We start from the raw sequence: 16,141 nt of genomic DNA on the forward strand, positions 1-16,141 counted from the left end.
TCCAAGGCCCTGTTGAGCTCTGCACGCATCTCCTCCCCACCCCCAACCCCATCCTGATGACCATGCCAATTATTTCTAGAACATTCAACTGAAGGTGGCTAACAGGGTCTCTGTCCTCTCTGCCCACTGGATTGAGAGACCCTGTGGTGTACAGCAAACAGGATATTTCGTAGACCCAATTCCCATTATTTTCCTATAGGAAGTCCATGTGGTAGTGGTCAGGACTTAGAGAATCTTCTACTGAGAACACATTGGAATGCTTGGGGTATTCTAATCATATATGCTGGGCTTGCCATGCAAATACGTGAAGAAAGAGCAAGGAAGGTTGAGGGCACATGTCAAGCCACTGCTGTCTAGAACCCTCAAAGTATCTCTGTGGCCACATAGGCCTTTTATCAGACACACACTAGGCCTGCTGTGTTATGGCCCATTACTGATCAACTTGATAAAAAGGGATGAGCTATTTCCTCACAGAGGTTCTTCTAAAAAAATCTCAAGGCAAGTTATCAAAATCAGAGTTGAATCAACTTTCCAAGGTAGATGGCTCAACTAAAGAGATGGTTCCCCGAATATCCCAGGAGTGCACTCAGCTGTGCCCATCTGCTACAAGGTCTCTCTGTGGCAATGGTTTGCAGAAGATGGCCAGTAATCCTGGAAGATTTCTCCTATGAAAACTCTCTTAGTAACTGACATCCCCCTATCTGCTAAGGAACCCATTCAATAGACCTTCACTACCCCACCTCATCCAAGTCAGCTGACCACACCCTCCTACCACGCAGCCATCATGCTCTTTCCATCAGACCCAAGGACTGGTGAATAGAACCAGGACAAAAGCAAAGGGAACTCTATCTATATATCCTGAGAGATCTAAGATAAACATGTATAAAAATGATTTCCACCACCATCCTGAACAAAACTTAGAAAATGTTACTTATTCTTAATGGCTCTGTGTAGCCATTAGAAGAAACTTAATGTTCACAGGGAAAGTGATGGTGCTCAAATGACCATGGAGCTGACTGTGATTGTGCAAAGATTAGCTCGTAGAACTAATAACCTTTTGCTGCAGGTTGCTGGGAGGTATTTAGACAGTTTTCACAGAGACTCAGTATACATATTTGTTAAGCCTCAGAGCTAAGTACTCAACAGAGAAAAGGACAGAGTAAAGCTGAAATGTCTACCAAAACTTAGTTTCCTCAACCCCTGGGTAGGCAAGGATTTCTAAGACGCTGCAAATTCCTCCCAGGTTCACTTGCCTCCCAGAGGTCATACATGCTAGGGACAATGTGCCTCTGTATAGTTTCAGCCAGTGACACATAAGATCCAAACCCAGGAAAACTCCCAACCTCCACTGGCTTTCATGGTCTCCATCATCTCATTATGCCTCCCTTCTGCGTTTTCCTTGCTCCTGATCGTAAGCCAAGCATTTTTCTTAGAGCAGTAGAGATTTTCTGACAGCCCTGTCTGGGCTGCCTTGCAGATTCATGCAGACCAGTGTGTTATCACTGTGTCTATTTCTAGTTTTAGAATAAAAGGCAGACTTATACTGAAAACTGAGTGAAAAAAATTGCTAAGTTCAGTGGAAGAAAGGCTATCGCTCAATCATCTGTCTATTATCCATCTATCTCTATCTATTATCTATCAATCACCTGTCTGTCAACTGTTTGTCTGTCTATCTATCATCCATCCATCCATCCATCCATCCTCATCATCACATCTGGGGGATGCACATGAACACACACAGGTAGGATGATGTCAAACAGCTGAAGGCAGGTACAAGATAGAAGACTCTCTCTGGCTAGGATGCCTCCCTCAGTTTGTCTTAATATGTCTAGCATAGTGGCAGCCTGCTTTGGGAATTGGATGGGTAGAGAGATTGTTGCCAGGCTCAGAGAGAGGGCATCAGCAGTGTGATATGGGATGGAACAAAGTGGGTGAGAGGTTTTTGTTGACCAAAATTAAGATATCTATCAGATATTTTGGGGCACTGTAGTGCAGGACCTAGTGGGGGGAAAAGAAAGCCTTTTTAAAATTTTTACAGTAACACATACACACACACACACACACACACACACACAGTGCACACATGCTTTGGTGTATCCATGTCTGGAGGTCATCACAGACATCAACCCTCACCTTCTACCTTGTTTGAGGCAGTGTCTCTTGTTTGCTGATGCACATATGTCCCACCAGCTTCCAGAGATTCTCCAGTCCTTGCCTCCCATCTTGATGAAGAAGTGAGATTACAAATGCATGCTGTTGCACCAGGCTTTACCTGGATGCTAGGGACCTGAACTCAGGTCTTCACCCTTGTAACAGCTACTGCTGAGTCTTCTCAGTCATCTATCTTTTTTTTCTTTCTTTTTTTCCGAGCTGGGGACCGAACCCAGGGCCTTGCGCTTCCTAGGCAAGTGCTCTACCACTGAGCTAAATCCCCAACCCCCTCAGTCATCTATCTTGTATCTGAAACAAGGCTTAAGGGTAACCATCAAGGAAACTTCAACCCAGACTCTTCAGTGTCTCCCAAAGTGTGTTCCCAGACAAAGTAGTAGCAAGTGTCATGTAGGAACTGGCTTAGAAGTACAGATTCTTTGACCCATGTTCAAATGGAGTCAGAAATCTGTTAGTAGATCCCAGTAATCAATATACATAGACAGGAAGTGACACGAGTCCACAAATCCTCATATCCATATCTGATGCTACAGCTTGCGTGGGCTTCAGCATTTTATAAAGCTAGTTTTGTTGTTGTTATCGTTGTTGTTTGTTTGTTTGTTGCTTATACTGGTGCAGTTATTTCCTGACTTGCATTGCTACTGCAGTACAAATGTACAAGAATGAATAATGTCAAATTTGTGAGAATTGGAGACATCTATGTCCTACTGGAAAACAAGACAGAAATAAACATCATAGACCTATTTCAGCTTGTTACAATAAAAATTTAGCTTCCAGCATTTGGGAAGCAGAGGCAGATGGATCTTTGTGAGTTCAAGGCCTGTCTGGTCTTCAGAGTGAGTGCCATGATAGCCAACACTACATAGTGAGGCTTTATCCCAAAGAATAAATAAATGAGGGTCTGGAGAGACGGCTCAGGAGATAGAAGTTGTTCCTGATGAAGTTGTTGTTCGTTCAGAGGATTTGAGTTTTAGTATCTACGCTGGGCAGCTCATAACCATTTGTGACTTCAGCTCCAGGAGAGCCAACGGCCCAGGCCTCTGTGGGTTCCAGTACATGTATACACATACCGAGGTACACACATACACACACTTAACCAATAATCTTGAAATAATAAAGTGAATAAAAAGTAGGTTGTGGTTCACCATGTATCTTATCAAGAGATCTTAAAACCTTGCATGTCCTTATAAAAGCAGTGTTGTAAGTCTTAGGTCCCTGAGGACTTAAAAGTAGTAAGATGGCCACAGTGAGGCATCTCATAACCATCTGACATCTTTTTGGCTGTATGTGAACTCTTTTAAAATGTCTTAAGGTACAAATTAAAACCATAGGACTGACAGGAGAAAGTACTGTTGGGCCTCTCAAGATATGAGAAAGCTCCCATAATATCTCTTCAAAACTCTCAAGAACGGACACTGACTGGCTCATCCTGCTTCTCCTTATAAGAAAGAGCTTTTGATCTTTCACTATTTAGTTTGCTTTTCTGCATCCAGGGTTGAAGATGGATGGTCTCCCTATAAATGAAGCAATCCCCACTGCCAAATTGACATATCCAAGTTGTTTTTTTTTTTTTTTTGATAAGACAACATATTATGTCTGAGTCTCAACACCTAATTCCCAGAAGAGAAATCCAATGAGTCAGATTATTTCATTCTGAAGTGGTCCAGTAACTGACGTCTTCCTTCTTTATCTCAGTTCTGTACAGAATGAATGAAGAGGCAAAAGGTGTAAAAGCACAAACGAATCTCCACCATTGGCACGGATGTCACTGAGCCAGGCACAGGCACACAACTATAACCCCAGCACTGAAGAGGCAAAGGGAGGGCAGTTGACAGATCAAAGCAGTCTGGGCTACAGAGTGAGATAGCATCTGCTGTAAACTAATAAATGACATAGCTACTCCTAAAGAATGGGACTTATGTACCCAGACAAAGGGGTTGGCACTCACAATACAGTTGAGTCGTAGGGAACATCACTCAACTCAGTTCCTCTGTGCACCCTACCCAGGAGAGAGGAAGCAGGAAATAGATTGCCATATAGCAAGCTATTGTCTAGGGCGCCTGTGACATATTGGTCTCCATCATGGCTTCTTTTCTTCCATAAATATGAGTGGTAAAAGAGCAATGGAAAGAAGGGGACTCGTTTTGGGTCAACAGATGTCTTCCAGTGTCTGTAATGTTTGTTATAACTTAAAAACATCTCTGAAGTTGATTTTGACTCCTTCCTTTAGGATCTGGATCATAATCTGAGAAGACTTACAGCTTCATTTGAAAAGGCAACAGCTGAGAAGGTCCGGTGTCAGGAAGAAGTGAATCAAACCAATAAGACGATTGACTTGGCCAACAGACTAGTCAGTGAACTTGAGGCAAGTTATTTTTTTCTTCAGAACTCTCACAGAAATATTCAGGCTGGTGACTCTAGATTGTATGATTATTTGTTCTCAGTGACTAACTAAACATAGTATTGAAGAATATTTAATCATTACCCAGACTTAAGGGTTACCAGAAGGAAGTCAACAACCAATAGAACCAGACACAGAGGTATATGCTTATAAGCTCAGCATTGGGGATTTGGAGGCAGGAAGACCAGGAGTTCAAGGTCATCCCCAGCTACAAAGCAAGTTCAAGGTCATAGTGACTAATATAAGACTCTGCCTAAAAACAAAGGAAAAAATGACTAATCAGTGTTTGGATATGATATATGCACGCATGTCTATGTGCATATGTGTATACATGTCTATGTGCATATATGTAAACATGTCTGTGTGTATACTTGTATGTGTGTATATATGTATATATCCATATCAAAACAGTCAAGGCAGATAGACACTGGCTTTTATACTTTCACTATTTTCTACTACCAAAAGAAAGAAGAAAGAAAACAAGAAAGAAAGAAAAGAAAGATCTGCGACAGGGTTAGAACTGAACAATTAGCTTTATGTTTTCTTTCATGGCTTTTCATTACTGTAAAACGCAACACGGAGCTCCACAGCTTGAGGACCGCTGTTCTAACTCTAGAGAAGTTCACTGGGATGTGTAGACTTCATGACTGGCTAATTAAGTATGTCTTTTTATTTGCAAGTTTTTTAAATAACATTTTAATTAAAAAATACCAATTTTGTCCGGATTTAGTTGTGTTTTAGCCACTTTGAGATGATGAGGTGTACTGGCTGGTAGGTCACCCACTCATTTTATTCCTCCCTTTTTTTCTCTCTTTGGTGGTTCCCCTAAGATATAATATAGAGCTCAGGACACCTACTAGGCTGTTTGCCACTGACTGACAGCAGCAGACCATACTGCTATACTAAAACTGACTGTGTTATGTGGTGTTCACCCTTCTTATGGGTGACTGGGACACTAACATGAACGACTTTCTATTGCTAAAAGTCTTAGAGTAATTCTCATTAACTCTTCCATGTATGAGCATGCACAGTTGAACATGACCTCGGACATGATAAGTTGCAGATACCAGAATTTATTTGTTCTGTTGTATCATATTAAATGATTGAGACAAGTCTTTGAAGTTCTTCTATTATGTTTTTTGTGTTTTGTTTTTTTTTTTTGTTTTGTTTCTTGTTTGTTTTTTTTCCCCCTTAAATGGGGATTTGGATAATACATAAAGTGCATTATCCAGAGGCAGTTGTGATGAGTCTCATGTTTCCTGTGAAAATAGAATAAACAAGGGACTTAAGCAGACATTTCTCCTTCTAAAACTTACAATAGGCCAAAGGTATGAAAATTAGTTACTAGGAAAGTGCACTACAAGGTAACCACTCCACACCCTATGTGGTAAGCTATAACAGAAAACATGGAGAGTTGAAATTGCTGGTGAGACTATGGGGAAACTGTGACTGTTGTGGATTGTTTGTTGGGAAGTAAAATAGACCTTCCTCTTTGGGGGAAAAGATACTTTGGGAACTCCTCAAAATGTTACACATGAGGTTCTCGGATGATTTAGCAGGTGCAAGCATGAGTGTATGCCCTGAAGAAATGAAAGCAAGTCCCCCCACAAAAGCTCTCATGCCACTGTTTATCAGTGTTCATGGTCTTCCAAATTAGGAAGAGCTCAGATTCATCAGAAGATTCACAAAAATGTAATTATTCATGCAGTGTCATGGCATGGATAAACCCCAAGAAGAGCCTGCTAACAAACCAACAAAGACCCAGGTATATGACACTCCTCAAGTAGGCAGTCTTATGAGGACAAGGAGTTGTCAAGGGCTGGGCACGTTGCTAGGGCTCAGAGAAGGATCTCTGGGGTCAAGGAGGGGCAAGCAAGAAAAACGTTGTAAAGTTACATAGGAGGGAAGGTTATGCAAGTGTATGAATACACTGAAAACTCAGTTATGTGCTTTGAAAAGTAAACTTCATAGTTGAAGAATTATATCTCAGTGATGCTGTTTGAGCATAAGGTGCACTAGGTGACAGGATGACAGGATATCAATATTAGTATATGAATGCTTAAAAGTATACAACCTGAAAATAAATTACTGAGAAGCATACGGTCATTTAGATGGGGAACAAATGCATTTAGATGGGAAGTATATAGCAGTAGTTAGAATAGGTGGAATTGATAGAAAACTTGATTTATAGTTGCCTAAACATATTTTTTAAATTACCAAGGAAAGACAATGGTAAGTGTTCACTGAGGTGACCAATGACAAGATACTTCTCTCTTGCCTGCTTCTCCGTGCCAGGCACGAGACCAGTGACCCTCATGCTTTTTGCCTCCTGACCAAGATAGCTGCTACAGTCTACTGCTGAGTCCCTGAGCACTTCCTTTTTGTTGAAGATATGCACTACCATTCCAAATCCCTCCATAGAGAAAGGGAAAATAGAGATATATGAGATTTTCTCTTTTTATTCAACACCTAGAATTTCCTGGAATGTGGTCTGGCAGACTCCCACTTAAATGTATTTATAGGATGGACTGGCCACGCCTAACTTCAAAGTAGGCTGGAAGGCTAGGAGATGGAATTACTGGTGGCTCACTCCATCATAGTCTATATCGTGAGGGGTTGGACACTTGGTCATCTTATTCAAAATTAGGTTCTCTTAGCAGTAAAAGGATGTGAGAGAGCAGGAGTGCACAGTGGCCTGGTTTCTCATGACTCGGCTAGCTGCTCTGCCCACATACACCCCTGACTCCTCCATACACACCATACACACACTTCCCCACCCACCCACACACTCCCCTGCCCCCACACATCCATACACATACTTCCCCACCCACACACTTCCTGCACCCCCCACCCCAATTCACGCACTTCTGAGATAGTCTAACTCTCCAGCCCAGGCTACCCTCACAGTGTAACTGAGACTGGCTTCTGATTCATGGTAATCCTCTTGCCTCAGCTTCCTAAGTACTGATATTTCAAGCACGAGCCAACACACCAACCTTACACTGTTTTCTAAAATCCAATTTAAGCTTGCTACAACTCTAGTGCACCAAGCTTCTGAAGCTCACGTTACACTGTGAGCACAAGGCTCTCCTTGTGTACAGTCTCAGTCCCACCAATCTCTTGTGCTTCTGGCCATAACCTTTTAAGCTTTCTTTGGATTGGCCTTAGTTCCTCATGGTATCTCACAAGCAACCAATTCATTGGAGAGTCTGTGGCTCTGCTATAGAAGTCAGTTTTATTGCTTCTCACCTTCCTTCCTGCTCCTCATCGCCAGCATCTCCCTAGAGTCGTCCATGTTCCAAGGCCACCACTCTGCCTGAGCTCTCTAGTAGCTAATCACCTTGCTCAAAGCACTCTCTGACGACTTTAAGTGACTTGGCCCCTGGACGCCTCCACGTTTCTCCTGATGCATTTCCATACCCTCCTTGGTCCTCCTCAGAGAGTCTACCTGTGGCTTTTGGCCTTCTCCTCCTCAGTGGCTACACAGGTCCATATTACAGGCAAACTGACTCCTCAATTCTTTGCCAAAAGCTCTTTTTAGCATATGGCTCCCTCAGACCTTGGTGTGCCCATGTATTTAGCTTTCTCTACTCAAGCTCACACTCACACTCACACTCACACAGCCCTGTGGTGCTTCTTGCTTCCTCTGTACTACACTGTCTCACAGTACCTCCTAGTAGAGATGTACACATATGACAAGGTACATTCCCTCTTTCACTTTGACAACTTCATATATAAAAGTAGTGAATATAGGTCATACCCACTCCATCTCCTCCCAGACCCTTCCCCCAACATCTTCCCAACTTTGTGTTCTCCCCTTCCTCTTCCTTTTGTTTTATTACATGCTAAGTCCAGTTGGTTCTGCTCATATGTGCACAGTGTAGGGCCATTCACCGGACCCTGAGCTGCCCACCATGGGCTATACAGATAAAGAGAGCTGACTCTCCTGTCCTCAGCATCTCTCACTTGACAAAAGCTCCTCAGTGAGCCCCTCCTCTATTCTTGCTGAGTGCTGACTGGCTTGATCTGGTTCAGGTCTTGTACTGGCAACCACTGTTGCTGTGAGTTCATGAGTTCAAGGATCCTGTCATGTCCAGAAGATACTGTTGGGCCTGGATCCTCCCCGACTTCTAGCTGTTACAGTCTTTCTGCCCAAGCTTCCACAATGTTCCCAGAGTCTTGGTGGAGGGGGCATACATATATGGTTTTATGTGTTTCTTTTTCTCCAAATATAAACTTTTTGACAAAAGGAGCTTTATATATTTTGAACCACACGATCCCAGGCAGAGAGACTAGTCATTAATAGAACTTTGTTGAATAAAGTGGTTATTGGGGGGGGGCAGGGAGAGACACAGAGACACAGAGACAGAGAGACAGAGACAGACAGAGAGACAGAGACAGAGAGAGATCTTTGAAAACTCTTTTCTTGTTAGTTGAGGAAGTTCACTATTACTAGTCCTTACAACTATCACCACTTAATGTGGTAGGATTTAAGTAGGTGAAGTGATTACCACTTGCAAGGTACATTAAAAAATATGATACAATTAGACTGCTTCTGAGGTACTTAAAGATTCTATCATGACAGAGGCAGGCTTTTCCCAGTATCTCTAATTCACAGGAATAGTCTCAAAGCCTGGACTTAACACTAACTTAGACAATAAGAAGAGGGGGGTAAGCTTGTATGTTGTTAAGTAGGAAAAATATATTTTTGAAGGATTAATTGAACATATCAGCTCTTTTCCTGTGAAGATAAAATTCTTTCTGACTAGCACAGGAGACAGTTAACTTCTGAAAAGCATCAAGACTGATGATTTTCTCTGTATAGCATTGACCTGGAAGCTCAGCCATTCAGACTAATAAATCAGGCAATTTATATTTAATCATTAACTAACTCCTGAGCTGAACAGCTGTTCAAAATTAGAAATGGGTCACCCCAGCCAGGATGACATTACAGGCAATCTATAATGCATTAGAATAAAATTATAGTGATTTTTAACTGTCCGGAAATTTATTACAGGACAAGTTCCAACTCTTAAACCCTTGTTAGCCAATGTCAGTAATGATTTATGCTGCAGGGGTGGTGGGATGAAATTATTGACGCTCTCAACAGCCAATAAGTCTGTGTTTAGTAAATCTTCAAGTCCAGAGGTGTTTTGGAGAATGAGGTAGGCACACTTTATTATCCTTTACAAAGCAACAACACAGATGGGGGTTAGACGCAGAGGCACCCTGAATGTACTGCGTGTATTGTTTGTGGCTGAGCAAGGAAAGTAATGAATTCTGAAAGAGGATAAGAGCTGGACTTCCTGTCTTTAACTGTGCAGCTGGGATGGTAATGGAGACCATTGACCAACTCTGGGAACTGCTCACATGTGTCCGGAATGCTCTTAAGAACAGCTCCAGGACACACACACGCACACGCACACACACACACACACACACACACACACACACACACACACACACACGCATGCACGTTCTTATGGTTTACGGGAAGCTGAGATTCCTAGTTTCCTAGTTTTTGTGTCATCTGTCAGTCATGTTTCCTGTGGCCTTATTTTCCCCTGAAAGGAAGGAAGGGTTTAAGGATTCTCTTTCCTTATCTTATAAAATTGCTGATTATTTTGGCTCCTACCACTTTTCATGTCCTTAGAATGCTGTTTTAATTTTCAACATGCCTCAAAATGGGGTGGATTGGCGAACTATATCCTGCAGCTCAGACAATCCATACATATTTATCACAAATCCAATATTAAGGGCTCTACATACTTAACCTGTAAATCAGACTTTAAATGACCAGCCTATCAAGTAAGAAGGACTTCAACACAGTTTCTGAGCGTATTGTCACTGAGGCCAGCTAGGTCCCTGATTCCCATCATTTAACATGGCTCAGAGCTCCCTCCACTGATTTAATGATTATACTAGAAAAGTAGCCTGAATTTGGTTACATACTGGAATCATTCTTTAATTAACAGAATTCAGAACAAGTGGTTATTTAAGCTTTATGTTTTAATTAATTAACATGAAAGATGTTTGACAATTTTCTTTGTCAGATCAGCCCCTAGCCAATATATTAAGTAAAAAATGTTGGTTTAGGCAGTATAGTGCTGTTGCCAAAAAAGGGGGTGGGGAGTGGGGAGGAAAATGAAGACTAGCCAGGCTGATGTTAAGAGTCCTAGCAGTTGATCATGGCATTACACAGCCATGGGAATGTCCGCACTGGAGAGACTGAAGTACAAGCATAGGAAATTGGAGGCCAGGCAGCACTGCACAGTGAGATTTTTTACATAAAATCCTAACATCTCAGTTACTTGCAGCAGCAGGTCTTGGCTCTCTTTTCCCCAGAGGGACAGGGAAGCGATTGATTGACCTGTTAAGAAGGCCCCCCATCGTGATTAAAGAGTTAGTACAACTGAGAAACCGAAACGTGAATGAGCTCATGCCATGTGATGCTGAACTTGGCCAGAGAGAGTGGGAGAATTGCGTGGTGATGATGGGTTTCAGACATGCAAAAGATTATAGCAGTCGCTCCACCCTGTTCCACTCTCTTCCCCTAGGGATGGCGCAGGAGGCCGTAGCCCTGAACTGTGCTGTCAGGTAATTGCATTAAGCACTTGCAAGTTGACGCTCACCCTGTAATTACATGTGGGTAATTTTATCCTTCAGTCAGAGAAGATTCGATGGGGTCAGTCCATTAAGTCTTTTGAAACTCAGGAGAAGACACTGTGTGGAGATGTGCTGCTCACGGCAGCGTTTGTGTCTTACATTGGGTCCTTCACGAGACAGTATCGCCAGGAGCTGGTGGACTGCAAGTGGATTCCATTTCTTCAGCGGAAGGTGAGGCCCATCCTTCACTCTGTCAATATGAGAAAAGTGTGGCAAAGGAATTCCATCAGTGGCCACTGTATATATGCCAGGGTACCTTGTTCCTCTGTAGTAGCGTCTCTAACATCTTGTTCTGTTTATCTCATGTTAATGATGATTTGGACCTGGAGGTGAAAAGAGCATAGACTCTTGGTTAGAGGGTGCATCTCACAAGACAATAGGAAGCAGAGTCAGTGTGTTACATTATTGAACAGTACACAGTGTTTTGTTTTCTTACTAATATTGACATTAATGAAGGAGTTTCCAAGATTACCTTCAAACTAAAGTGCAGCATTTTGTAAAATGACATTTATAAAAAGCTTACTGTACATTTGAACCATGAAATCCATAGATAAAGTCAAAGGGTTGAGATATTTGAAATTCTGTGGCTTAAGATCTCCCATGTGTGGTTGAGGAAACAGGAGCAAAAATTTTAAATTTGATTTGATTTCCCACCAAAGAGCAAGGAGTCAGCCCACCTGACATCCAGACCACAGTCTTCTTGCTACACCACCCTTGTGATTGATCAAGTTGCCCCCAGTCTACTTACCCTTCACTAGCATGGCAAGACATCCTCAACCCTCTATGTGTAAATCTACACCACAAGGTCCACAGCAGCTCTTCTCACAACCAACTTCATGCCAATGGAAAGCCGGTGATTTAAAGGAAATCTTATCCCTAAAGGCACATAATTCATTGTTTTCATGGCATTGTAACTGAATTATTTCACATGCCTATAATCTCAAAACTTACTTGTATATTGAGGGCTTTTTTGGGGGGGGTATTTTTTATTTAACATTTTGCGTGTTATTCTCTAAATTCCAAGATTTGTCTTTAAATATCATCAAGGATCTGATTAGGTATGAGTCAGTCTGCTGATTTTGCCCGGTTCTTAGTTTTTTCTGAGTTTTTAAAGTGGTCAGTGTCTGCTTCTCCTCTTACCTTTTTTATCTTCTTTGTCTTGTCTTCTCCATGCTTGACGCTTCTTGTGTTTGTCTGAGTCATCCTGGAACCACTGCAGACTGACGGGTACCCTCTTTAATGCTTCCTTCTCTCTACTCTCACTGTTAGCAGTAATGAATTCCCAGTCTTCCAGAATGATGAGAAAATTCACTGCTAACATGCAAGCTATTGAGTATTGGCTTTCTGGTATACCTGCTCACTTGTGCTGAGATATAAATGAATGTGTAAAATCAATCAGTGTTTTCTACACTAGAAACTTGCTTTTTCCTATATTAGTTTTAAAACTGGTCCTTAACTGCTAGTCTAATGTCATTTGAGCTTCTAGAAAATTTCACATCAGTTGGTTTTTATTTTTCCCCGTTTAATTCTAAACCTGGGAGTCTATGAGAAAATAAACTGTTTGAAGAGATCATAAAGATTCTATAATTAACTAACTTGTCCAAATCATCCTCTTAAATATGTGGCCAAAGCAAAATTACAATTTCCATGTAATATATGCTAATAAGTATTAATTTCCACTGAAGGCCTGTTTATCTTTGAATAAACAGGAAACCCCATGTGGTTTTCAATCACCACAGCTCTGTACCCTTAGTGTTTTTTAAGTCACCATCCGAACAAAGACAGTCGTTAAATGGACCAGCCCCATTCTCCTGTTCATCTCTGGGCATAGTTAAACTAAAGGACTCCACTCCACGCTTTGTGAGAAAAGTGAGACTCTGCTGGGAGGAGAGAATCTCCTGTCTCTACAGGACCCAGCAGAAGGCACCACATAAATGTAACAAGTACCTGTCCCTGTGGAGGCAATCAATGGCCATTTCTCAGCTGCTTACCACAGAGAGGTGGGAACTCATATCCTGGATGTGTGTGGTGGCAGTGGCAGGGTGGCAATGGCAGATGGTAGGAAGAGAAGCTGTGATAGCTCATCAATGCTACCCTGAATTGTTTTTCCTAGCAGTTCCTATATTTCTCCTCAGAATATAGGAGCTCTGTGTGTCTGTGGGTATCTCCTGCCTGTCTTTGGTCTGTCAGTTTGCCTGGGGGATATCCTAGGCCATCTATTGGTTTGGACACAAACCTATTATCAAGTATGATTTGTGGATAATCTGTAAATCAAGCATGTCATTTATTGACAACCTAGACATTGGTAAGGTAATCTTGGAAGAAACTCTCCTCTTAACATCGAGAATTGGTTGTCTTCAAATGTTCTGAGAAACGCACATAGATTGAACAATACATATTATTTTAATATGTATTATAATTTTTAATATATTACATATATTAAATTTAATATATAATTTAATTTAATATATTTAATCTATATTACTATATAGATTTTATGTACATAGTCTAAATGTGTCAGTGGTCCTGGGTTATTTAGTGAATAAATTCAATTTTATTCAAGTTAGAGCCCCAAGGAAAATTGTGTTTTCACTTTGCTCAATGATTGTACAGTTTGTTGAAGGATAAGGATTTTAAGGATGGCCACGAAAATTTTAAAATAGAACCATAAGACACACTTGTCTTTCAAGATATTAAAATATATTTTAAAACTATGGAATTACAATCAAGTCCTTCTGTAGGGGATACAAGCCAGAATAGACTAGTACTTAAAAGCATGCAAGGACATGAAGTTATTTGATGTCTGAAACATGACAGTGTAGAAACATGGCTAATCTATCCCTGACCATTGTTAAGACTCATTTACTCTGCCTTCTGTGTGAATCCTTAAAGAGCCAGTCTCTTCTGCCCACTCCTGGTCACTCTAGATGAGCTCAGACTATGTGGCCCCTGTACGGGAATGTCTCAAAGTTGCCCCAGATGTAGTAGTATGATCTCCTGACTTGCCCTTAGAAATTCCTCCACTCAGCTTTTCCTGTGTTTATTGGCAGCTCTCTGCCATCACCTCCATGTTCCCACATCTACACCCAATCAATTCAGGAAGCTGTATATACTGAGAATCAAGTGTTTTCTGCCACTTGTAGTACGGCCATGCTGCCACAAGCCATCATATTCTCTTACATTGCTATAAGAACCCTCAAACACCTTTCTACAAGTCTAGGATATGTTGTCTGTCCCTTAAATTGCCTCTGATTGTATCATCCGGTCTGAGCTTTCAAAACTGAAAGTCCATTTTCTTCTTAAATCCCTTGAATGATTCTCCATTGCACTTAGAACAAAATCCAAACATTCTACAAAAGCTTCAGACTTTTACAGGTTGTTGATTGCTTCACTGTCTCTCACTCTGACTTCCTTCCTCTTCTGCCCTTGTCTTGCCATCCACTTCATAAATCTTCCAAGTACTTCAACCTCAGGCCTTTGCACTGCCTTCCTCCTCTGCCTAGGATGTCTTCTCTGAGGACATCCTGCGTCTCCCACCCATCAACTCCTTTTTCAATTAAGCTTATCCAAAACTAGATAGGATCAAAACCCCATCTCCTAGCATGCCTCTCTCCTTTAGCACAGCCCTTCTTGTTCGATCATTTTGCAGTGCTAGGAAGCAAACCCAGAAGAACGTCTGATGGTTTAAGGGTCTGAATGTTAGAAGTTAAAGGGAAGTGTAGATGAATCGGTGCAGCGTTCTATCATTCTCTTATGGAGGTGTGTTGTGTCCCCATAATTCTGTCATATAGATGACATTACACAGAGGAGTGGAGGTGAGTGACAGAACTCGTAAAGGTGCATGTTCTAACCCCCCATTCTCGATCAGGAACAGTGGGTTGAACTTCATCTTGACATAGGAATTGCCCAAGGGAGTGGAAGTCTTCATTTATCATGACTATAGTCACCATGATGAAGCTTGCCTCAAGGTCTGACATGAGAAGACGGAGATACTGAATCCAGCCAGGCACAGAGTTTTCAGGCAGATAGGCCAGAAGTGAAGAAAGCAGGGAGTTCATGGGGTTAGCAGAAGAAAATTAAAGCATAAGAGGCTAACTAGAAACCGGAGTTTAGCTGAAAGTAGATAAAATATAGTAAGATACATCAAAACTAAACAATTACAATTATGATTTAATAGCCCTACTCATGGATGTTTGCCCCCAACGAAATTAAAGCAGTGACTCCAGCATGGTTGCATACTCCGGTACCTAGAAGTGTCGCTAATGACAAACCAAGAGGTGGAAGAAACCTAGGGACAAGTGAACAGATTTCTTTCACGTGGCATGGGCATAGACTAGAATATCATTCGACAAAAAACAGGAAACCTGCAGCATGGATAAGTCCAGTAGACATGATTCTGACTGAAATGATGCTGGCATAAGAACAAATCCTATATGAATCTACTTGAGCGAGGCAGAGAAGTCAGATTCATAATGACAGACACAGAAGTGGTAGATGCCTGGAGCTGGAGCGGAGGGAATGGGGGATGCTCTGAATAGATAGTGAGATTCAGTTTTGGGAGGATGAGAAAGATCTGTAGATGGAGGTGGTTGATAGCCCCATGATACCATGATACTTATTGCTACTGGACTGTAGGTATTTAAATAGCAATGTTTATGTTGTGTATAACGTATTATAATGAGAAAGAAAGCCCATGGTAGGGTAATAGCCTAGCTGTCCTAAGGCTGTTAATGTATATGAAGAGGGAAGAGAGGTACAAAATCAGAGAATTGCATTTGAAATGTCAGATAAAATAGTTTGATGTGTTCTGATATCCAGAGCGATAATATCACACGTGTGGAGGTCTGTGTGCAGAAAGAAGGTGTATTTTGAGGTCAAGAGCAGAAACTGCAATCATATACTAAA

The 16,141-nt window shown here is 41.6% G+C and overlaps 1 protein-coding gene across 1 annotated transcript in view; it reads left to right on the forward strand.

Annotated features, from left to right (window-relative positions):
- The window catches only part of Dnah11 (dynein axonemal heavy chain 11), a 298,504-nt gene that overhangs the window by 207,844 nt on the left and 74,519 nt on the right, over positions 1-16,141 (forward strand). The window contains exons 62-63 of the mRNA XM_032908348.1: positions 4,400-4,534; positions 11,237-11,407. Coding sequence (XP_032764239.1) covers positions 4,400-4,534; positions 11,237-11,407 — 306 coding nt within the window. The remainder of the gene's footprint in view (positions 1-4,399; positions 4,535-11,236; positions 11,408-16,141) is intronic.

This window comes from Rattus rattus, chromosome 7, assembly GCF_011064425.1.
Source record: "Rattus rattus isolate New Zealand chromosome 7, Rrattus_CSIRO_v1, whole genome shotgun sequence".
Lineage (NCBI taxonomy): Eukaryota > Metazoa > Chordata > Mammalia > Rodentia > Muridae > Rattus > Rattus rattus.